The 25,537-nt window shown below is 39.6% G+C and overlaps 2 protein-coding genes across 2 annotated transcripts in view; both read left to right on the top strand.

The window, feature by feature from the left end:
* The window catches only part of TMEFF1 (transmembrane protein with EGF like and two follistatin like domains 1), an 84,247-nt gene extending 72,304 nt beyond the window's left edge, over positions 1–11,943 (top strand). Inside the window, exons 9-10 of the mRNA XM_004580951.3 lie at positions 7,248–7,406; positions 11,783–11,943. Coding sequence (XP_004581008.1) covers positions 7,248–7,406; positions 11,783–11,867 — 244 coding nt within the window. The 3' untranslated portion in view covers positions 11,868–11,943. The remainder of the gene's footprint in view (positions 1–7,247; positions 7,407–11,782) is intronic.
* A 1,205-nt stretch (positions 11,944–13,148) lies between these two features.
* On the top strand, positions 13,149–20,807 carry CAVIN4 (caveolae associated protein 4). Its single transcript, XM_004580949.3, has 2 exons — positions 13,149–13,783; positions 19,763–20,807. The coding sequence occupies exons 1-2, from the start codon at positions 13,376–13,378 to the stop codon at positions 20,441–20,443; spliced, it is 1,089 nt and encodes a 362-aa protein (XP_004581006.2). The 5' UTR covers positions 13,149–13,375; the 3' UTR covers positions 20,444–20,807.
* Positions 20,808–25,537: the final 4,730 nt, after the last annotated feature.

The raw sequence follows: 25,537 nt of genomic DNA, 5'->3' as shown, positions 1-25,537 counted from the left end.
CTCTTTCTTCATCCCTTGTCGCCTGAGTAAAACAGCAAAGCAAAAGATCGAACAGTCTTTGTTAAACCTTTTGCTTTTTTCTGATTGAAAATTCTCCTTGTCTTTAAAGAAGCTAACTTCCCCACCTTTCCCCCCCCTAAATATTTGTGATTATGCATCACTTTCTGTTATTTTATTAGTTGACAGTATAAGGATACACTGACTTGACTAGTTACAGTCTTGAGGAGTTACTGAAAATATCAAGGTCTCATTTTCCTCTTTCATGAAATTACAATAGCACCTGTCTTATGATGTTAAAATTAAATGAGATGATATGCACAAAGTGCTTAGGGCAGTAGCTGGCACGTTGTATATATTTAGTAAATAACAATTTGTTATCAGACAGTAAATTCATTATGACGGAGATTCTTGGCTTTGCTAACTGCTGTCTTCTCAGTGCCTGTTGTAGGACATCACCCTTGGTACTCAGCAAATATTTTTGAGTGACATGTGATGGTGATAAATTTCCCTCTTGTCTAGAGCAGAGATGTAATTGCTGGCAGTTCACTTTTCTGCACATTTACAACTTCTGAAAAGCAGTGTGTGTTTCTTCTTTTGTCTTGAGTATTTACAATGTCTTCAAAAGTAGAGCTATAATATCATGTACCTGCAATAACCAGGAAGGCGTGGACAGGTATCTCATAATTGATTTATCTATCTGTTAATTTCTTATTTTGAACTAAATTTTTCTGGAACTAGAGTATAGAATATGAGTATGGCGGGAACCCAGGGATCTCACCTTCAGAAAGTATGTAGTATATTGGAAGAGGCTAACAATAAGTCTTGAAATAAAATAGAACATGAGAGATACAGTCATGTCTATACATGTTTTAGATGATTTGGGACTTTAGAAAAAGGCACCTCAACCTGAAAAGAGGTTGGGAGGATTGCTGATGGAGGAGGCATACAAGTCTTGGGAGGAAGCATTTGTGCTGTTTCAGGAGCTTGGCCTGATTAACGACTACAAGAAACCATGAAAAGGACTTTAAGTAGCAGTGGATATAATCAGATCCGAAAGCCATTCGGATGGCATTGTGGAAGACAGATAAGAAGACAACGTTAGAGTTAGTAAGAAGTGATGCCTGAATTCAGTAAAGGAGTCACTGTCAGGTTGAGATAAATGGGTGGATTACAAAGGTAATTGAATCCAGCAGCATTGGTGACTGCCTGGATGAAGATGAGAACATTGGCACTGGTGGAGGGAAGACAGGATAAAAAGTTGAGAGTTTCCAGATTTCTGGTCAGGGAAAAATTAAGTAGGAAATACCTTGGCTAGTGTGAAGCAGTTGGTGGTGGAGGGGTGAGAGTACTCAGTTTAACATGGTTAAGCTGCCTATGGGACACTCACTCATCTGTAGGAGGCTGTGAACATTCTTTCGTTAAAGAACTTCTGAGAGATGTAGATTGAAGATGTACATTTCTCCTTCTTTTCTGACATATCCCATCTGGTGTCTTCCTAGAAATCCTTTTACTCTAGAAAGAAGACCTCTCATTTGTTGATTCTCTCATTTTGTCAGTTTTCTTCATTACTTTGACATCTTCATACCATGCTTACTCATCTTAAATTATTTGGTCATTCATTGTGGATAATCCCTTGCAAATGCATTTGTCCCTCTCCTGGTTCATACCGCTTCCCACTTACTACATACCTGTACTCAGGTAGCTGAGCGTGGCTGCAGCTGGAAAGTGCACACCAGCTTCACCTGTCTCACTCACTTGACCTGAAGGCCAAGGTCGCATGCTCTGCTGCTCTGTCTATCCTTTCTCCTTATCTTGTTGGTGACTACCCTATACCTTCATCGCTCTCTGATTGGACCTCCTCTCTCATCCTCAGTCTTGGCTGGTGGTCTTCTTTCTGAGTTCATCCACAAAACTGAAGCGGAAAGAATTTCCATAGACTTTCACTATTTTGCCCACTGTCAGTTCTCTGCTGTTTTCTCCAAGTCACATCTGGATTTAGTAAGCTCATATTTATATTTATGAGTATTTTTAAATTTGTCCATCTAGGTAGTCTCCCTCTAATTCTTACCACCCCATCAGCTTCTGACCTGTGTGTTTAATTTACAGAAGAACTCAAAGGGTTGTGCACAGTCTGATTACGCCATTCAGTGGTCCCTTTCAGTGTTAATTACTTTCAAATGATCATTCGCATTTGTCGATACAATTACTCCCTCTTGTGTGCTCTGCCTTCTCTTGGCTGCAGAGATAACCCTCTCAGTTTTCCACCATGCCAGACATTCTGGTCTTCATGGATGGTTCAGGGTTCAGTCCCAACCCTGTTCCTGGTGATTGCAGCTCTTCTTAGGCCCTTACATGGCATATGTTAAGGATTCCTGATTTACATAAATCGCAGACCTCTCTCCTGAATTTGGGTCTCAGTTCCATCTGCTTCTTTGTCTTTCACTTGGATGTCTGACACCCAAATTCTTACAGTTTGATCTCTTCCCACAACCCTGCTGAACCTGCAACTTCCACCTTTTCAGTTATTCAGAAAAAACACCCCTGATGTATCTAACATACTTCTCCGTCTCCTACCCCGTATCCAGTCAGTCGGGAAATCCCATGAGTGCTTTTGTTTAAGAATATTTCCAGAATGTGATTACTTCTCACATTGCCACTGTTCCTAGCCCAGGGGCAACATTTCCCCTTGTTAGAGTTACTGCAGTCCCCTCCTTCATGGTAACCTTACAGTCCACATCCAGCCGTGCAGCTGGAGTAAACCTTTATGAAGATAAATTCAGATTTTTCCTCTGCTCACATGTTTCCAGTGACTCCATTGCATGAAATCCAGACATTTCTATGTGGTTTAGTTTTTCATCTCTCCATCGTACTGTCCTTTTTTGTTGCCTCCTACCCTCCACTCCAGCTCAACTTGTGTTCTTGGGCATATTGTACATGGATTCTCCTTCTTAAAGGGACTTGCACCGACTCTTCCTTTGATCCTCCAAGTTGTCTTTGTGGCAGACTCTGTCACCTACTTTACACCTTTATTCACTTATCCCCTTTTTAGTAATACTTCCTCTGACTGCTGTATTTGAAGTGGAAAGTCTCATTTTCTACTGTTTTCTTGGCTCACACACATCACTCATAATTTTTCATAGCACAGATCTCTCCTCTGTACTGAATATCACCTTGTAATATACCCATTTAGTTTAGTTCTTTGTTCCTTTTGTTCATTGATAAATCCCAAATACTCATGTTGGCACATGGCAGGGACTCAAACATGCTGCCTGAGTGAGTGAATTAATCAACTCATGAGGCTGCAGAACCGAGAGATTACCTATAGAGGGAATGAGGGATGAAAGAAGTTGAGAGTAGAGAAGTAAACCCCTGGTTCTGACTTTGGTTGGTAACAGAAGAAGGTCTAATAACAGAAGTAAAACTCTAGGTATTTGGAGAATATAACCAACAGTCATTTGCAGAAAATAATTCAGGGAGGATAGCTTGCATGATAAATGACGTAAAAATTCTTTCTGATATTCTGATTCTGATCTTTGGATTAAGCCAGACTGTCAGAGTGCTGCATATCTAGGACATGGTTATAGCTCCCTGTGGAGCTGCTTGGGTTTTACTGAGCTTTGACTTTGGATCATTAACTTACCATGAAGGATGTTGTTTTTAAAAAGCTACATGGCTTTATTATTGGATTTACTGCAGCTGTGTTGTTGCAGGTGATGTTTTCTGATTTAGAAGGTCCTACTTTACGTGAGATTCCATTGAATTTAATATTAGCTGTGTTTATTGGAAATGGTGTTTTCTTTTATGCAGGGTTTTTGTTTTGTTTATGTGTATATATATTTTTTTTCTTCCCCCAACTCCCTACCCTTTCGTTCCCTTCCAGTTGTTTTCTTGATCCCTCTCCTCCACTTCCTTTCCCTGTTTTTTTATGTCAGTCATATTAATACGTTTTTATAATTTAGTATCCTTTAGTATACAAGGAGACTTTAAAAAGTTAATGGAAATGCATTTTATTAAAAAAATATACATGAATTTTATACCCAAACAAATTTATCTTTTTAAATTTTTTTCACTTACTTTAAAAAATATTATTTTTATTTGAAAGGCAGATTTACAGAAAGAGGAAGATACTCTATTCACTGGGTTACTTCCCAAATGGGCCCAATGACCAGAGCTGAGCCAGTCCAAAGCCAGGATCCAATAGTTTCTTCCAGGTCTCTTACATGGGTGTATAGTCCCAAGGCTTTATGCCATTCTCCACTGCTCTTCCAGACCATAAGTGAGGAGCTGGATGGAAAGTATAGCAGCTGAGACATGAATGGTCCTGATATGGGATACCGTGCTTGGAGGTGGAAAATTAGCCTGTTGAACCATTGTGCCAGCCCCGGATTATTTCATTTATTTGAAAGGCAGAGATGGAAATATAGAAAGAGATCTTTCACCTCCTTGTTTAGCTGCACAGTAGCAATGGCAAGACCAGGCAAAAGCCAAGCATTTCGAATTCCATCTGGGTCTCCCATGTGAATGGCATAGGCCCAAGCACTTGGGTCATCTTGCTCTGTTTTTCCGAGTGCTTTAATGGGGTGCTGAATCAGAAGCAAAATAACTAGGATTCCAAGTGGCACTCCAGCACAGGATGGCAGCGAAGCAAGCATAGCATAGGCTGCACCATGATGCTGGTCCACAAAACAAACTTGTCTTTTAATTAGGTTTTTCCACCAGCCTTTTCAAGTGTCCTTACATTCACAGAATTGTACAACTACCAGCAGAGTCAGTCACAGAACATTTTCTTCAGCGTAGGAAGAAGTCCCACACCCTTTACCACCCACATCTCTCCTATACAATTTCCCCAACCTCTGGGCAGGTACTGATGGATTTTCCCATCTCTATTCTAGACATTTCACATAAATGGAAACCTGAACTGTGTGTGTGTTTCTTTGTCTAGCTTCTTTCACTTAGCATGTTCTTTTCAAGGCCCATCTATATTGTTAACAAGTCTAAATACTTGTACTGTTATGACTAGATGACATTGCCAGTACTCTTTCTTTATAGTGTCTCTAGGCACGTAAGATTTTGACTTCATTTTTAATGCAAATCATTTTTCTCATTGCTTTGGATGTTATATATAAGAGATTACCACCTAATCTAAGGGCACAGTGATTCACTCCTGAGTTTCTTCTTGGGGGCTTTATGGGTTTTGCTTATATTTTCGGACCTGTGATCCATTTTGAGTTAATTTTTGGTAAGCTTCCTTCTTTTGTGTGTACATATTCTGTTGTCTCAGTGGTGTTTCTTGAAGAGATGGTTGTTTCTGCTTCAAATTTTCTTAATAGTCATGTTAGAAATCATTTAGCCATCTGTGTATGACTCTTAGTTTTGTTCTATGAGCTGTATCTGCTTTGCTAGTTTTTGGAAAGTTTAGAGCCCAGTATGAAACCTGGCCCGGGGCCGTAGGAGCCCCAGGGATTTGACTGCTAAAGTCACATTTCCCTCTTTCATTATATAATATAACAAATAATACATCATTGTTATGTATGCTTTATTATAAGATATTTGAAGGCCTTCTTGTAGCTAAGGTATAGGACATTCATGAACACACACGCCATCCATGTACATTTGATGTCTTATTAATTAGTTCGAACTGAAAGGTGGCTAAATTATACATTCCATGTCTCTCAGCTTAAAAAAATATGTGAGTTTTCTGTTAAATATCTTAAATGTTTCCCCCTGTCAGATTAGTACTGGCTGATGATGTTACCCTTTCATTTACGTTTAATTGGAGTTCGGTTAATTTATAAGATTAACACCCACTTGACTGCATGGCTCCATTTCTGTCATTAACATAAACTTGTTTTCGTCTCTCTCCTCTATCTTAAATACCCATATTTTGTACACTGAAAAATGTCTTGAATATAATTTGGCACTCTGTTTAGAGAACTGTAATTTTTTTAAAGATTAATTTATTTTTATTGCAAAGTTTGATATACAGAGAGGAGGAGAGACAGAGAGGATCTTCTGTCCGATGATTCACTCCCCAAGAGGCCGCAATGGCTGGAGCTAAGCCGTTCTGAAGCCAGGAGTCTCTTCTGAGTCTCCCACATGTGTGCAGGATCCCAAGGCTTTGGGCCATTTTGACTGCTTTCCTAGGCCACAAGTAGGGAGCTGGATGGGAAGTGGGGCCTCTCGAATTGGAACCAGCACCCATATGGGATCCTGGACATTAATGGTGAAGACTTTAGCCACTAGGCCCAAGAATTGTAAATTTTTATTCCAGTTTATTCAATACCTTAATTTCTAAATATGTAGCCCAAGAAAAATCATTAAATGTAATAGTTCCTCATTTATCCATGGAGTATTTCTTCCTGGACTCCCGTGGATGTCAGAAACTATAGACAGTGAGGGTCCTATGCTGTGTGCTATGTTTTATTTTTCTATATATGCCCACCTGTGCTAAAGTTTAATTTATAAATTAAGCACAATAAGAGATCAGCAGCAATAAATAATGAAACACAGCAGTTACAACAATATACTATAATAAAATCACCAGCATTTTTACTCTAGTGCTTTGGAACCATCAGTAAGTAAACGTTGCCCGAACATGAGCACCATGGTGCTAGAACAGTCAGTCTGAATGCTGAGCTGGCTCCTGATGGACCAACAGGCAGGTATGTAGTATATATTGCACGGATACACTAGACAAAGGAGTGAGTCGTATCTAAGGTAGAGAGAATGGGGAGACATGAAATCTCATCGTGTTAACTCTAAATAATACACCATTAAAATGTATGAATTGCTTATTTCTAGAATTCTATGTTTAATATTTTAAACAGCAAAACACAAAAACTGTTGATAAGGGAAGGTATAGAAAAATACATATCCATCAAGAAGTTTGCCACAGCTGATTTATAGCCTTGAAAAAAACTTGATGTATCTTGGAATGGAAAGCAAATAAATTAGCTATAAAATAGTCACTAGATGACTTTTTTTAGTATTTTGAAATGATGGTGATAAAGACTATCTAGCTGCTATAAAATTATGATGCATCATAGGTTAAAAAGAAGCACTGAAATAAGCTTACCAAAAATACTGTAGGGAATTATACAAATGATAACTTGTTTTTCAGATGGTAAGAAAGTACCTTCTTTATACTGCTGTTTTATTTCTCTCATTCTTTTGTGTCATTTAATTTGAAAACTTAGAAATGTCAGCATTTATAATTCTCCTGACAGTACTTTCTCCGCACTTTTCAGATGTGAATCTGGTTACACTGGACAGCACTGTGACAAGACAGACTTTAGTATCCTCTATGTGGTGCCAAGTAGACAAAAGCTCACTCATGTTCTCATTGCAGCAATTATTGGAGCTGTACAGATCGCCATTATAGTAGCAATTGTCATGTGCATAACAAGGTAGGTAATGACTTCAGAAGTGATGGACTTTTCCTTGGGAGGTAGGGAAGGGCTACTGGGATCTTGGGGAAAACCCTGGGATCGGCGTCCTGAGGTCTGCACCTTAATTTGGTTTTGTAGAATATGGGCAAGAACTCATTGCCAGTGTTACAGGTGTGTATGGACTGTAGGCAGAGGAAGAATGAGAATAGTGAATAGCATAAAAGAATTTAGGGCTTTTAGAGCTATGTACTATTTTTGACAATATACGTTCATGGACAACAGTGGCAGCGGAATCTCTGTAAGGATCTGTAGAAAGAACCATGCCAAAATGTTTAATTCTGATAGAACTGCAAGACATTTAAGCTCTAAGAATATAGTCTGTGCCACAATAAATATAGTAAAGGAAGAAATCAGATGGTGAAGATAAGTGCTTTTATTATTATATTATTCTACTAACATTATTGTGTTTTCTGGATTACACTGATAATAAGCAAAACTATTCAACATATATTAAAAGATTTACTACACATTCAACTGCCGTAGTATTTTTTGCCCCAACCTGAATAGAAGCATGTATCAAACTAAACCAGACCTCTGAAAAGTCAGGGAAAATGAGTTTCTTATGCTGTTTGTGCCTCTTTGTCCCATATCCTTTGTTTTTGATATCTCCTCCTACCTCCTTAAAGTTTTGGTTCACAATACTCATAAGCCTCATCTCTGCATGATTTGGGGAAGGGATGGAGCATATCAACTGTGGATATTGGAGGGCTGTAAAGCATTTATCGTTCTTCCACCCAAGGTCTGGGTAGATGCCAGACCTTCGCCATCTGGAGCTAAGTGATAAATCTAGGAATGATGAAAAACGTCCTCTGAGCAACATATTTCTCATAAAATTCAGGCATTAAAGTCATAGTGCTTTATTCCATAGAACAGATGATCTGCTGGTAGGCAAGCCTACCGAGTACTGGACAGCAGATCAAATAGGGGCAAAAATGATAAAACAAATAATGCCAACAAGAAAGAGAAGATAGGAAAAAAAAATCATTTAATAGCAGAGCTGGCTGTGGTCAATTAATAACAGTCCCAGAGTTTAAATAATTTGCCTGGGGTCCTCCCGCCTGTGAGTGGAATGCCTGATCTGGGTTCAGTGTTGTCTTGATTTTCAAATAATTCCTTTGGCTGCCTCATTAAGGGGACAGTCCTTGTTGAATCATGTGTCCAAATATGGCCATCGGGAGCAGGGCTCAAACTTGATATTGTGAAAACTTAGGATTTTGTGCAAGGAAGAGTCTTGTTGTTAATCCAATTTTAAAATTTGTTTTTAAAATTTTTAATTTTATAATTTTTATTTATTTTTTAGAGATTTATTTTTATTGCAAAGTCAGGTATATATATAGAGAGGAGGAGAGACAGGAAGATCTTCTGTCTGATGATTCACTCCCTAAGTGACGGCAACGGCCGGTGCTGCGCCCATCTGAAGCCGGGAGTTAGGAGCTCTTCCAGGTCTCCCATGCAGGTACAGGGTCCCCAAGGCTTTGGGCTGTCCTGCATGGAGCTGGATGGGAAGCACGGCTGCCGGGATTAGAACCAGCGCACATATGGGATCCTGCGCATTCAAGGTGAGGATCCAGCCGCTAGGCCATGGCGCTAGGCCCAGTTTTAAATTTTTTAAAAAAAGAATATTACTCTGAGAGTCATCTGCAAACTCCATTGGGGTAGGGAAAATGTACAGTAAGGTAGAGACCATATGGTCAAATGTTGTTAGAATTAAACACAACTGGAGTAATGCATGCTTTGTAAGATGAAAGGACAAAAAGAAGAGACAAAGTTTTTCAGGCCTAGTTGTGTGTCATTTAAGGATATCAAAGGATATTAGAGTAGAAGTGACCTTTAATTCAACCCCTTCCTGTACAGAAGTGAGGACACTGAAGCTCTGAGATAGGAACTGCCTTGCCCAAGGTCACAGTGCTGGTTAACCCACTTTGCCAATCCTGATTGAGCTTTTTGCACAACTCTGTGCTTCTGTTCTCTGTGAACTGTGACTCTCAACCTGTAAGGTAAAGTTACCTGTCAGGTATTTAAATTGATTGCCTCTGGTTTGTACTCCAAACTCCTTTGCACCCCTCACAATCTCCTGGATATCAGAATATGTTTCATTTGTATATTTACTTTGTAAATAAGGCAAAGAGACAGAGGCAGCAAAGAGATCTATCTGTTCAGTCAAAATGCCCACAACAAGTGGTACTGGGCCAGGCCAAAGCTAGGTGCTAGGAACTCAGTTCATGTCACCCATATGGGTAGCATAGAGCCAATCCCCCATCACCTGCTGCCTCCCAGGCTGTGCAGTAGCAGAAATCTTGAAGCTCAGAGCTGGGACTTGAACGCAGGCACTACAAGATACTATGCAAGCATCTCATGCAGCACCTTTTTTTTTTTTAAGGCTTATTTATTTCTTTGAAAGGCGCATTACAGAGAGAAAGGGAGAAATGCAGAGAAATAATCTACTGATTCATTTCGCAAATGGCCACAATGGCCAGGGCTGGGTAAGCCCAAAACAGGGAGCCAGAAGTATCTTCCTTATCCCCCATGCAGGTGCACAGACCCAAGCACCTCAGCCATCCTCTGCTGCTTTCCTAAGTGTTTTAATAAGGAACTGAATCAGAAAGTGGGACAGCCGGGGACTTGAACTAACATCCATAAGTGTTGTCATTGTCCCAGGTGGCAGCTTAACCACTTATGCCATGATACCTGTCACATCCCAACCAAGCAGCATCTTAACCACTGTGTCAAATGCCCAGCCCCACAGATTATTTTAAATTGTGGCATGTTGTCACAACTTACGCCTGCATAACTTAGGATAACCTCTCTAAATTTATCATAGCTTTCTCTTGGGACCTGTTTTTGTTGTGGTATTTCCTCTCCTACAATGTCTTGCTGTGAGTGGATTCAGAACATTTTAATTATGTACTCAAACTTTTCTCCTTTGCAGTTTAACGAGTGCCTCTCCCACACAGTTCATAATCGGGCAGCTGTTCACTGATCCCATGGTGGCTGTTGTGTGTGAGGAATTTTCCTTTAAATGGTGTTTCCACTCACCCGTGTATCGAGACCCCATGAGTCACATTTTCTTTTTTATATGCATGAGGGTAATGATACTTCCTTCATGTTTTTAGACTCATATAATGAGATTGGCAGGGCCCTTGACCATCACCCCAACCAAACTCCACTATTTTGTAGATGAGAAAATCATGACCCAGGAGATTGAATCTTCTTCAGGATGTTGGTGAATTAGTGATGGTTTGTGATGGTTGCTTTACTTCTCAGCTAAGTTTCCTCATCTGGGAAATGGAGATAGATGGCTCTCACTCTGTTTACTCAGATCCTTTTCATGAGGATCAGCACAATAAAATTTTCATACTGCAAATGGAAATGTCATCAAGGCTTTAAGTTAAGGCAAAGCAGTGTTTTTGAAATGGAATGAAAAGAAAAGAATACTATAGTAAGGAACATTCATTATTACAAGACATCTTTCCATTAGATTGTAAATTCCTTGCTGGCAGAGATTTCAGAGATTACTCTCTCAATTTAGTATTTTACCTATAGGAAAATGGAAGCTCGCACAGCTACTTATTAGTGGAGTAGAAATTCAAAATGACCAGATTCTGCCTAGCCCCTCTATTGTGCATTGTGTAGCGCAACACCACGCACATCATTAGAGCTTAGGTGTTTGCAGCCTGAGACACAAGGGCAATCAGGGACAGATTTCATCTCACTGTTGACAACCAGCGGAGGAATGAGACAGAGTCAAGAAAAATCCCTTATCCTTGGCATAGTAGTTCCATCTGGAGTTCTGTGGTTCACCCCAGCAGATGGTGGAAGAACTTGTTAGGAGTCATTGTGTCAGCTCAGCAAGCATGCTTCTGTGTTCTTGTCTGAGGTTTTCTGCTTCTTCTCTTTGTCTCTCAGCTGTTGTTTCAAGGCTATCAGGGTGCTGCTGAGGCCAAGGGCCTTTCTATGCTCACAGGTGTCCTGGATTTTCTGTCACTGGCTGTGACAGGGTGGAGGGCGGGACGGTATTTGCCAGGCCAAAGGAAGGACAGAGATTTTCTGGGGTATAGAAACTGCCGGTACAGACACTGGGAGCATGTTTTGCTTGTATATGTGCCCAAATTTTTAACCAGTCCTCTCAAACTCCCACCTCTATTTTCATCTTTAGCTTGTCTTATACCAAATCACATCTGTTTTGCCACTTTATGTATAAGATGCTTTTATTTTGTGAAAATTTGAAATATCCTCCACTTTATGTATAAGATGCTACTATTTTGTAAAAATTTGAAATATCCTACACATAATAAAACATCTTTTTCTTCCTTTCTTTCTTTTACTCACAACAGAAAATGTCCCAAAAATAATAGAGGACGCCGGCAGAAGCAAAACCTAGGTCATTTTACTTCAGATACGTCATCCAGGATGGTTTAAACTGATGACTTTTATATGTACACTGACCATGTGATATACATTTATTATGTCTTTTTTTAAAGAATGGAGATATTTATTTCAGAGGCCTTATTTTTGGACATTTTTAGTGTAGTCCTGTTGGCTTGTATGTAGAATATTCTGCTATAACAGTTTTTGGACTGTTTAGTAGTCTTTGTTTTATGTTTTTAAATATGAAAATTGATTTCACAAATTTGTACCACATGGTAATTCTAAGACTTGTTCCTCCCCCATGGAATGTAATATTTTTGCAAAAATGGACCACTTCACAAATGGTATAAAGTCATACACTTCTCCCACAGTGACCACAGCCAATGACCAAGCATGAACTAAAGGTAAAGATGTTTACAGATTACTTTTCTTACAAAGAAAAAATCTAGAGGACACTGTGTTTAAATAGAGATTTAAATGTTTTTGAGATTTAGTAACTGATTTTTTAGACACTGCCTATTGCATGAATTAAGGAGCTGTGTGTGTTAGATGTAAAATATTTATAAGATGTATGGACTGGAATTTGATTATGCTCTTTGAAAAAATAATTCTAATAATCTAAAAGTATCTGGGAGTAATGATGGAACCGATCATTGAATGGTAGATTTAGATATGGAAATGGGCTGTTTGAATAGCAGACGGGCGTAAAACTTACTATTTCAGTTGGAATACTTTCATACACATTCATTTTTAAAGAAAATCTTTGTTTAACATGAACAAATTGTATTAGTGTTTGTGAATAAAATGCAAAAATGATTATTCATGATTGGTGCTCTTAAAGTGAGCTTAACAATTACTGAAGACCTCTATCCAAATTTGTCTTGTAGTAATAGTTCTATTAATAGATTGTTGGTGTTTAAAATCTGAAGTGTGAGTAGAATGTAATCAGCTGTTTAACTTGTAATTTGTATATTTAAAAGAATGCATGTAGAATTTAAGTAATATGTCTAAAATATTAATTTTAATATTTGATTTCAGAAAAGCATGTTATAATATAATGTTTTCACTATATGGCTTTGTTTTGGTGTTTTCTTAACTACATTCTTTGATAGTGATGTATCAGTACATTTCATTTGTGAAATTAATAGAAAAACAGATGTCAGCTCCAGATTCCTCTGTGCTCTTATAAATACTAGTTGACACTAAGGCAAAAGCTTCATCCAATATTTGGAGTTGGCTCTTTTAGTCACTTGGCTATTAGACAAAGTGGCTTTAGTGAACTTCTTTTAGAGAAAGATTTTCTCTTCTGCCCACACAGCCTTATTTGAGTCCCTTAGTCAGTCAGCAAGCATGCTTGGGACGTGGCCCAGTGCTCTGCAAAGGCTCATGTTGCAGAACAGTCACAGATGGACATTTGTAGTTATAAATACTTGACCATTCTCCAGGGGTGGGGTTTTCAGCCCTTTATAAACAACCCGGGTGCTGTGATCAAGCCGATGTTCTGCTCTCAGTGCCAGAATCTATTGTGGTAGGGCATCTTTTGCTGAGAAATAAGCAAAATGGAACAAAATGGATCTACTTCAAACACTGATAAAATCCACCAGAACCGTCTGTCAAATGTCTCAGAAGATGAAGACCAAGATGCCGCACTCACCATCGTGACTGTGCTGGACAAAGTAGCCTCCATCGTGGACAGTGTGCAGGCAAGCCAGAAGAGAATAGAGGAGAGACACAGGGACATGGAAAATGCCATCAAGTCTGTCCAGATCGACCTGTTGAAGTTTTCACAGTCACACAGCAACACGGGTTATATCATCAACAAGTTGTTTGAGAAAACCCGCAAAGTCAGTGCTCACATTAAAGATATGAAGGCCCGGGTGGAGAGGCAGCAAGTTCATGTTACAAAAGTTGAAGCCAAACAAGAAGAAATAATGAAGAAGAACAAATTCCGTGTGGTAATATTCCAGGTGAGCTTGGGCTTGTGTTCAGCTTGATTACCATAATGTCTTGAATTCTTTGTCAACAAACTCATACCAGGAGTTTCCAGTCTTGCTTCTTAACTGTTGTACACATTAATGGAAAGAAATTCTGTATCAGCAGAGATCTCAGGATGAAAAACACTTTTGTGTTAACTGTTGCACTATCTCATGTTGGTATTCTGAGCTTTCCAACCGTTTTATGTAATATGAGCTGTGTCTCATGGCTTAGGCTATTTCTTGCTGTTGAAACTCAATATTAATAAGGCTCTTTCAGCCCCATTGGCCTTATTTTAGCACGTTGTCCTCTGATAGACTTTGGGAATGTCAGAACCCAAGGGAATCTAAGAAACCTCTTATTTAAAGCACATCTTTGTTATCTAAAACAGGAAGTTAAGGGACCAGGCCTTTACAGTTAAGAGCCACGCTGTGAGCGCTATGGTTTTGAGCCAAGTTCCCATATTATTTGTACTTGACACTCAGAGTTTCTTGAAATAGGAACATGTCAGTGGCAAATGCATCATATCATATATTTTTAAAATTTACAAATTGAAAGTATAAAAGCTGAATTCTCCTCTCCTAGTGAAAAATAACAAGAAAGGAAAGTCACTATCAGGCAGTTCACAAAGACAAAACATTTCAATTTTATCTATTTCCGTATTGACAGCTACTAAAATGTGGACTAAGAATTTTTTTTAAAGATTTGTTTACTTTTATTACAAAGTCAGATATACAGAGAGGAGGAGAGATAGAGAGGAAGATCTTCCGTCCGATGATTCACTCCCAAAGTGAGCACAATGGCCAGTGCTGCGCCAATCCAAAGCCGGGAACCAGGGACCGAAGCCAGGTCTCCCACATGGGTGCAGGGTCCCAAAGCATTGGGCCGTCCTTGACTGCTTTTCCACGCTGCAAGCAGGGAGTTGGATGGGAAGTGGAGCTGCCAGGATTAGAACCGGCGCCCATATGGGATCCCGGGGCGTTCAAGGCGAGGACTTTAGCCCCTAGGCCCGTGGACTAAGAATTTAAGGGCAGGAAAAAACAATACTGTTGCATTCTGCTCATGAGAGTATTCATTGGTACACTCTTTTGGAGGGTGGTTTTGATACTGTGTATTAAGAACTTTACAGATCTGTAAATGGTCTGAATGCTAAATTTCATGGCAAAAAATCTGGTCTGGGTATAAAAATCAGGAATATGTGTAGAGATGTTCACTGATGCTAAGGATAGTATTGTCATATTGTATTTTTAAAACAAATGTTCATGTGCATTAGGGGAAAAAAACCGTAGGATAATAACAAAATTAAATAGCAACACGGTTGGGAGGTGTGGGCAGATATTTGTAAGATACTAGGGATGTAGCCAACAATTCACTCCCAGCATTCCTTACATGTTAGTCAACTCTAACTGCAGGAGTATTGTATTGTGAAGGCAAAGTGGAGTTTCCTATCTCTTTTTATGAATTTACATAGGTTATTCCGGAAAAAAGAATAGGAAAGAGAGAGAAGTTGCTTATTACAAAGGTAGAAAGGCAGGACTATGCTGTTGGAAATCCTTTACCTCCTGCTGTGGATTCCTGGAAGTCATTCCCTCTAACCTTACAACACTTGAAAATAAAATCAATTGCTGTAGTTTCAAATACTGAATATGTAATCTTTGTATGTAGTTCTTTATGTATTAGAGATGTGGATTTGGTTTTGCAGAATATAGTATCCATTTTTCAGTTCACCTTCTAAGGCATAAGCAGTGGTGAGTATATTTCAACTTGCACTTGTGTACAGCCGGCCAGGAAACATTTGGCGTCCAGCACTTTTCCTTACAACCTTTGTGCAAAGCAGTACACCAAGCCAATCAAGAGTTTCAAGGTCTGGTCCTAGCACGATAGCCTAGCTGATTTTGTTTGTCCTTTGATATTATTATTTTAATAAAATTAAAATGTTTCTGTATTCACCTGCTTAGGCTCTGTAAGTTATGGCTAATTTTTTTTTCAACCCCCTACATTTAGTTAAAGCAACTTGGGGTGCCACTTTCCTGTGAAATTAAATTGTTCTCTGTAAGCAGCAGTTTACCAAAAAGCAATTGTTATTCTTTGTAAACTTAAAAAGGTAAAACAAAACAAATTGTCATAGAAGTCGAATTCAGAGACTTACTAAATGTTAAAATGGTGCATATAATATTCACATGATTATTTTTGAATTCATGTTAAAAATGGTTAACCCTAAAATTAACTTCAAATCGAAGAATTTCATTTCTACTCGAGTTTTTCCTCAAAGTCCTTGATACATATGTTGGCTATTATATTTAATGACACTGTATCTCCCACAGTTATGTATGTGTAAGCTGTCACCAAACCCTGGATATTGCCACTGAAAACTCACCTCTTATTTCATCTACAGTTATGATTTTTTGTTTGAACACACTTTGATCTTGATGACTCTTCTCATTATGTAATCCAGGATATTAGCATATTTTCTTGTAATTTTATTTACTAACCATATTCCTGTCCAAATGATATATTTGGTCATACCCTACACTTGAGGCCCAGCCCTCTAAATATTCAGTTTCCCTAGTCATATTTCTTTGCTTCTGTTACAAAAAAAGTTCTTTCTACTTATATTTTGAAATCAATTATAATGCAGTACTTTAATCTTCAATGATTATGACAGTATGTTCACTGTTAACTCGTAATATCTCTGACCTATAAGAGTTGAAACCAATAGCTCAATGTAGCGAGTACTTTTCCAGCTCTAGCTCTGTTCTGTTAGCCTTTAAGGTTGACTCTTTTTATTGTATAGTTGAAGTGTGTGTGTGTGTGTGTGTGTGTGTGTGTGTGTGTGAAGTCTGTGATCTCTTCACAGAGAGACTGTGAGTGTTTTTTTCCCCCCACCAGGCAGTAATTACTCTTTGGCTTCTTCCTATTCTAATTATACCTTCTCAAGCCATGCCAACCCACATTGCACTGCTGAAGCTACTCCCTGCAGCAGGTGTCAGGAAGGGAGACGAAGAATTTTGCCACTTCGAACTGATTCACCAAGGAGTTATGAGACGCCTACTTCAGCCTTTTTTAGGCTCGTAGACACTCCAATCCTGTAGCCAGACTTTAATTTTAAAGAAATATCCAAAGAAATAATGTTGACTGTTGACTATCAGGCTGATAAGTTTTAAAATGTGCCTTAATGTTTGTTACATATTTCTCATATTTTTGAGTGAGTAGATTTAATCTGAATATGGAGTTGGAACATGATTCCTTTTGGAAGTTTTAACTTCCAAAAAAATCTCATAATGTTTAAAGTTTTGCTTGCTAAGTTTTAGAAATAATCTAAATAGTGACTTGGGTTCCCTTGAATGGCTATAGTCATGGATGACTGTTGGTCTCCAGTTTCTATCATGTTTCAGAATCCAATCTCATCCTTCTTCTCTAGAAACATTTTACACAGGTCGTCCTTCCCCTTCCTTCTGCAGCTGTTTTTGTTACTTGTGTCTCAGGCTGCAGTTCTGTTCTTCATTTCCTCTTGTCTTCACAGGCTAGATTCCATCTTTTAATTTCTTTTTCATTTCACCCTTCCTGTCAGTCGGTCTAGAACCCAAGATCTATAGTACCAAACACACACACACACACACACACACACACACACACACACAACAACAGCAAAAAAATAAACACTCCTAAAAATAAAAACATAAGAGTAGCCTAATTTGACTGTAACTCCTTTGATGCTGAAACCTCACCCGAACTAGCATTCAGCTTTTTTTAATCTTTACATCTTCCCTTAATGTGAATGTTTATATTTTTTAGCCACAAATGTTTTTTCTCTAGATTTCTTAGGGAATATTATAGATCTGTTTTCAAAATCTGAAATATTCTGAATAAACACACTTGGGTCACAAGGAGTTTTGAGTACTAGAGTATTGCCGATTCAGTTTTTCTGGTTTGATTTCTTTTATCTGGTCTTATGCCTCCTAATTTCATCTTTACATTATTGACTTTTAAGTTTCTGTGCCTTGCCCAGACTTGTCTTCAAAATACCAGACTCACCTACTCAGCTGCCTGCTCCGCATCCCTGCTGGCTTGCATTAATGGTCATTTCAAAGATGGCCTTTGTGGTCCTACCCTTTCCCTCCAGTCTCTTCCTCCTGCTGTCTTCCCTTTCTCAATCACTGCAACTCTGCCCTTCAGACCTTGTACTCAAGAACCATCGCTGACACCCTCTACCAGCTGCATCCAAACCTCAGCAAACACTGCTCAATCAGACCTTTTCTCACCCTACTTCTGCCAACATCCTGATCCATCCCACACCTGCCTGTTATCGGTGCTGTCCATCTGTTCTCTCTGCCTTTTATTTTGCCTCTGTAGCTTGTTCTCAGGAGAGTAATTCATTTTTCTCTAAAAGGTTTCTCTCTCACTTGAAAAACAGCCTCTGTCTGTGTTACTGCATATTGAGTGTAGGGGCTAGACTGCCTGCTGTCTCTTATTCTCGCTCTCCTCTTTTTACCTCTTGGTCACTCTGCTGTAGCCACATGGCCCTGCCTGGCTGTTTCTCTGTCTTCCTTTGTTGTTTTGCACAGCATATGTTTGGGTCTAGGCTCAGATGTTTCCTTACTGTTCGTGAGGCTTTTCTGACCCATGTTGTTATGATTAGAGTCCTTCCTAGGTGCTGTGTATCCCCCTTCCCTGCTTTATTTTCACCTTTGCCCATATCACCTTCTGATATGCTATACATGTTAAATGTTAGTTTCTAGAGTGTAAGTTCTTTCATGCTCCTTTTTTTCTTGAAGGTTTCTCAGTTTCTGCAACACTGAACATGGTGTGTGCTCAATAACTCTTTGCTGAATGAGGATGTGAGCCTGTTATTTGATCCAACAATCATTTATTGAATCTACCTACTATGTAGAACACATAGATATTATGCATAAAGCGAGAATAAGGAAGCTATCATCTTGTGCAGACTCCAAGGAGTCATAAATCAATGAGTGGAGTTCCGATTCTATTTAAACTGTCATGTCATAAATAGTAGGATCATTGTCAGTCAGAGACAAAATAAGCTTCTTGAGGAAATTGGGATATTTTAATTGATTGTGGAAGAATGACAGTTACCTTCACAAGATTGATGAGGTGGAGAGACATTTTAAAGTATCAGAACTCAGATACAGAAAGGCATCAAGGGATGATAGCATAGAATGGGTGGCTAGGCTGGAGGAATGGGAAGGTAAGCGCAGCCCAAATGGAGAAAGAAGCTTCTAAGCCTACTGAAGGATTTTGCCTTTATCCTTTGAGTTCCCTGAAGCTGGAGGACAGATGAAGGATGGAGTCAGAGCTGTGCTTTACAAATTCTTATCAGGGAATACTTTCTTGACATTTTGGAGGTAGAGGGATCAGTGAGTAGAACTGACGAGGTTCAAGGGTAGTGAGGGTCTGGATGAAAGACATTGATAGAAGGCAAGAAGTGTGAGGGACCAGATGAATGATGAAGCAGCATCACCAACAGGATTGGGGACCAGTTGGACTTTGGATGAGAGGGAGAGGAAGTGTTTGGGCTGATGACGCTGAGGTTTCTATGCTATGTGGCTGCTAGAAGGATTGAGAGGGGCAGGGAAAGAAATTGGATTGAAGAAGGTGGTGAACGGACCTTGCTAAGTTTGAGATATCTGCCCATCATTTAGATTTGTGTCTTCCCCTTAGGAGGTGGTTGGTGGGAGGAGGTGGTTGGTGGGAGGAGGTGCAGGTAAAATATTTGTGAATTTGCTTAGAATTGGATCTGAAGGCACCGAGTGGATAGATGAGGTTGCTCAGGGGAACCTTGGGATTTGAAGAAGAGAAAAGGATGAATGAAAGAGAACCCCCTGAGAATCACCACGTCATGATCAATAGCTCCTGGGAGAGATCTACAGGGTGTTCCCTACAAGGTAGGGTGAACGTGGGTTCATCTGTAATGCAAAGGAAATGCTAACGTGTTTTGTTCCTCTGTCCTTTAGGAGAAGACTCGTTGTCCGACCTCCTTGTCTATCGTTAAAGACACAAACCTAACTGAGAATCCGGAGGAGGAGGACATCTTTGATCCCCCAATAGACCTCTCTTCGGATGAAGAATATTATGTTGAAGAAAGCAGATCTGCCAGGCTTAGAAAGTCAGGCAAGGAGCACATCGATAATATCAAAAAGGCATTTTCCAAGGAAAGCATGCAGAAGACCCGACAGAATTTGGACAAGAAAGTGAATAGAATCAGAACCAGAATAGTGACGCCGGAGAGGAGAGAGAGGCTGAGGCAGTCTGGGGAGAGGCTGAGACAGTCTGGAGAGAGGTTAAGGCAGTCAGGGGAGAGATTTAAAAAATCCATTTCCAACGCAGCTCCCTCAAAGGAAGCTTTTAAGATGCGGAGCTTGAGAAAGGCTAAAGACCGAATTGCGGCTGACAGTCGGGAAGATGGCCCGGAGCTGGCCGTGGACATCCTTGCCAGGAGCGAACCTCTTAGCCCCATTCACGAGCTATACAGTGATGAGCTCAGTGAAACAGAGCAGGAGGCGGCCAGGACTGCATTTCCTCCCAGCGATGGAGGGGAGACTGCAACCCCTGAGCCTTTAAAAGTTACTTTTAAACCTCAGGTCAGAGTAGAAGATGACGAATCGCTTTTATTGGATTTAAAGAAGTCATCGTAAAGATGAGTTAAATCTATAACAGATATAAATCCCCCTAGTCAGCAGTTTGGGTGTGAATAGGATAGTTATTTCCATTTATATGCCATTTAGGGAAGCATACCATTTCTTAGGATTAAAACCTTCAATGTAGTATAAATATTATGTATGTTTTCTTATGATTTCCCTGTGAATTCTTTCCCTCTGAGCACAGATGATTCTAACAGCCTTTTTCCCTTTATGTCAACCTTTCTAATGGCAGCTGGGATTTTTAAGTTCCTTTCTTTTGCCCATCAAAAACCAGTTTCCTAGCTCAGCCTAATTAGGTATTTGGTCATCTGAAACAAATGAGGGACAAATCTGTGGCTGTTGTTTGCAAGTGAACTTTCTAGATTAACTTCAAAAGAAAATAACATGTGGACTTCATCCAGATGTTCACCTCAACAAATGCATTAATAAATTAGCATTTACACCCCTCCTTTGATACTTTTGCATTAAAATAATTGAAGTTTGGGGACTTAAGCAGTTGGCTATAGCATCATAGCTTTACTTCTTGCAAAAGCAACTGGCCAACTCATCTGCTGTTCTCAGCTATAAAAATGGAGGTTAGCCTGTTCTGCCCTCTCCGAAGCCTGCTGTGAAGATCAAAGGAAATATTATGCATCCTGGAGAACAAGAAAATAAACGTTAGAAAAAAAAAAGTCTGACATAATTTCACTTGCTGAAAAAGCCCTGAGCACTGAGGTCCAAGGTTGGACAGAAACAGAAGTTGGTCTGCTGAAGCCCTCCCACAGGATCAGGAGTGAAAAAAAATAAACGTTTAGGTAACTTTTCATCAGATTGGAGCTAAGTCATGGGTCTCTGTTGGGTCTTGAAATGTTCCCTGGAACAAACCTTTTCGTTTGAGATCTGTGCTAGGTTACAGCTCTGTTTCTTTGACTAGCATGAGGTATAAAGCTGGCCATGGTGTCAGGTGGCTTCTATCAATTCAACCCTGATGCAGTGGGCTTAGAAACGACCTCAGATGTGTTTGTTTCCAGAGTGAACCCTTCAGAGGAATTTATCAGTGCTACTTTGGGACAAAGTCAGATTCCACTGTTCTGTTAGCTTTAAATCAGTGGAATCAGAAAATAGATGTTGTTGCAATGAAATGTTCCTGTTGATTCTATATGGCTAGCATGTTTAGATCGTCTGGTTTTGTAATAAGGAAGACATGAAGAATTTAATTTGAGGAGTTTGTGTAACAATCAGATATCTCATTTTCTCACTCACATTCTGATAAGTTTTAAAGATTTGTTTATTTTAAAGGCAGATTTAGAGACAGAAGGGGGAGAGAGTGAAAGATAACTCTCATCCACTATTTCACTCCCCACGTGGCTGCATGGCTGGAGCTGAGGAGATATGAAGTGAGCAGCCAGGAGCTTCTTACTGGGCTCTCTCTAGGGTATAGGGACCCAAAGACTCAAGCCATCCTCTGCTGCTTTCCCAGGCATAAGCAGGGAGCTGGATGGGAAGTGGAGTAGCTAGCACACAAACTGGCTTCCATATGGGATGCCAGAGCCGAGATGGAGGCTTAGCCTACTATGCCATGGCTGGCCTCCAGATAAATTTTGAATAGCCATGTCACACTTAAAAATAAAAAAAAATGTATCCATATACTCATAGGTTCAGACATTTTAGAATTTTTGACTCAGTTACCCAGATAGTAGGACCTAAGAGTTTTATTATCATTTCCTCTTTACTCTGTGTGCATACATAATAAAGTCATAAATTGTTCATTTCATTATCTTTTTACATTGAAAATGAAGGTTATGCAACATTGAATAAACCTTTGAAAAAAATAACTTAAAATACTTTATTGTAGTTTAGAAATAGCTTTAATACTCAATCACATATTTTATTAGCAGCCATAATACCTTTGAACTTAAAGACATTATTCTAAAGTTTAATGCCAGTGTTTCAGTTATAAATATTTTACTAATGCATGCAAAGGACAACGTACAAAGTTTAATATAAACATCCTTCTCGAATTAGGTGTTTATAGGTTAGGAGGAATATAGAGTTTGAAGCTTTTTCTTTTCTCCAGCCTGATGTAAAATAATTAATTTAGCTAAAGTATTTTCCTGCAAAATACCAAGGAAGCTGCATAAAATCAGTTTACTTACTGACCCATTGTATAAACTGAACTTGAACATTTGCTGTATAAATACAACTGAATTTTGCTGAGGAAGGAATGAGAACCCAGTTGGCTTTTTGTTCTGGTAGACTCTGTGCTACCCCCAATACAGAAACAAGTTTATGTCTGGAGGTTCATTGTAGCCCTATACTGCTTTCTTGGTACTAGGATTTTTCTCTCAGTTTTGTTTCTGTTTGATTTTTTTGTTTGTTTGGTTGGGTTTTTTTGTTTTTGTTTTTGTTATTTCTTTCAGTATTTAGGGCATTTCTCAACTCCACATTTATCATCTTTTTTTTACCCTGTTTACATGGCATTAAGATAATGGGCTGCAGAATCACATGTGCCTTTTAATGTAAGGCATTTTCTTTGTTTCTAGCATTTCAGACAACACAGAAAAAATTACTTATTATTTTGTTAGAAGTTTCACATGCCAGATTTTAAATATTTTACCCGGATGAAAACATCAGCAGACCTTATCCCCTTTCTTGCTGGGAAGCACCACAGTGCAGCAGCCACAGCCGCCTGGGGTCTGGAGCCCATCGTCAGCACTTCTGCAGAGCAGAGTGGAGCAGGGAAGTGCAAGTCTGTCTGACACCTCACAGTCTGTATGTGAGTGGGTGATGGCCTGATTCTGGCTTATCTGTTAGAGAAACGGCAATGTGGAGCAACGATAATGTGCATGAAATTTCAGCTTGCTCAGAGTGTGCCTGGTGTATGTGTGTGTGTGTGTATTTTCCCTTGAGAAAGCTTTCATAAATTAAAAACACAGATTATTTGGACTTCATTTTTTTGCCTTCCCTGTGCATTAAAGGATTTGATTTAGAACAAAGTCTGAAATGTCACTGTGCTTCTGTCATCTTAATAGTATGGATCATCTCATGTAAAGTATTCCATAGAACGGTTGTTAACTGTACAAATCAACAACATGAAACCGATTCGTCCCTTTCTCTCTCTCTCTCACTCTTTTTTTTTTTTTTTGCAGTGGGAGGGACATATGTTCTACAGCTTCTATGCTTTGCTGAATCCCACTAAAAATTGCACATCACAATACCAAACAAAGGGAGAGAGGTGTTGATAAGTCTTATGGTCACAGATTCAACACTATTTGAATTTGAGCATGCTAGTCTGGGGTCTATAGAGAAGGCAAAAGGCCTCATGCTGAATTTTGTGTGTTGTTGTGATCCCCTCTGAGGAATGTCCTGTCTGAGGATTTATAACTTTTTGTCCCAGGTCAGAATCCATCAGTGTATTTAAGTCACGTATAAGAGATCAATGATAATTGCTCTTTGAGACTGAAACTATTAGGGCATTCAGGGATCCCTGAGACTAAGGGATGAGACAACAGAATATCCTTAGGCTTTGAGTTTACACTGGGTAGCATCCTAAATTCAGCTGTGCGTGGCAGGACAGCCCTCCCCAGGCTGCTCTGCCCCTTGATGCCTTTGCTCGTGCTGAACAGCTCCTGGGAAGACCATCTTTCTTTCTGGAAGAAGACCTCCAAGTTCAATGATAATTGTAGTGTCCTCGTTTATACTTTCTCTGTTCATTTCTCTACTAGGAAGGGCATGGTTATTGACTGCAAGCACTCAGTACATGACAACTTCTTGTACTACAGTCCATGTGAAGCAGTGACAGGTTAAAGATGAACTGGATCTCCAACCATATCTTAAAAAGTGTTCTGTGAGACAGTCAAGGAAAAACCCAGCCCTGTGACTAGTGTTAAGACACTGAAACTGTAGAGATGGAAGTTTATATAACATTTTGCTCCTGTATCTGTCCTAGCACTTAGGTTGTATTGTGGTTCTTTGTGTACCTATCTTCTAGGTTAGACTGTCTTTCTTGTACTTATTACTTCATCTCCAACCCTTGGAGAGCCTCCCCTATGATGTCTGTGTTATGAATTCGGAGATACATTTCAGAAACATTTACCCTAGTGGAGCAATACACATTTACCCCCACATAAAATAAAGAATGAGCAGTAATCTGGGCAATGGCTCTCAAGAGAAGTTATGAAAGTGTTGATCATTGTAGCAATTGAAGGCAAATCAAGTCAGCTCAATAACAGACTCCAAGGCTAGATGCTGTTGGAGAGGTGGTATGAAAGCACTTTGAGTTTTATGTCAAATTCTGTAGAGAGCCATGCAGAGAGAGCTGATAAATGATATGTGCTTGAGGAAGAATTCTTTGTTAACAGACCAAATGCCAAGGCACCAGTTAGTCGGACCCTTGCATTGTTTTTTTTTTCAAATTTGAGGTTAACCATGTAATGTTTGTGCAGTGTTTCAATATACATATACGACATAAACTGGTCATGCCAGGCATGATTTTCCACTTGCTTCCTTACCATTTCTTTGTGTTTCGTGCCTACCAGCCTCTCTCAGTTCCTTATACAGAATATCTAATACCTTATTGTGAGCTGTATCACCCCACCTTGAGAGAGGAGTACCAAACACAAAAAAGCAGTAAATAAGCCATGGAGGGGTAAGTTTGGATGTGGGTGGTGATGGGGAGCAAACAGGTGCCAGGTTTCTGATTTGGTTGTGCTAGCCCTTCAGACAGGAAGCACAACCCATGTGGAAGATGCGCCTTTGGTGGTGACTACACACCGCTTCTTGCCGTGTGAGGAACAGGGAGCTATGCCTCGATTCCAAACGCTCCCATGCCAGAAATATGCTTCTACCAGCCAGTGAGGCACTCACGTCTGTTTAAAGAGTTTGCTTTGAAGGGATACTTTCCTGGCTATAGTAAGCACCTTGTCTTCTCCACCAGGACTGAATGTAGAGTTCCTGCGAAACAGAACTGCCTTGCAAGCTTTTCTCCCATTTTTGTCTTTGTCCAAGGCCATTGTGTGCTCTGAAGAAAAGCTGCTTTTAATGCTGAGATAGGGTTTTGCTTTTCACACTTGAATTGTTGCTGTTTGGCACCTGAGGATTCTAGCCAAA

Source organism: Ochotona princeps, chromosome 14 (assembly GCF_030435755.1).
Source record: "Ochotona princeps isolate mOchPri1 chromosome 14, mOchPri1.hap1, whole genome shotgun sequence".
In the NCBI taxonomy this organism is placed as follows: Eukaryota; Metazoa; Chordata; class Mammalia; order Lagomorpha; family Ochotonidae; genus Ochotona; species Ochotona princeps.
Note: the sequence above shows the minus strand (reverse complement) of the source record. Positions and strands in the feature narration are given on the sequence as shown.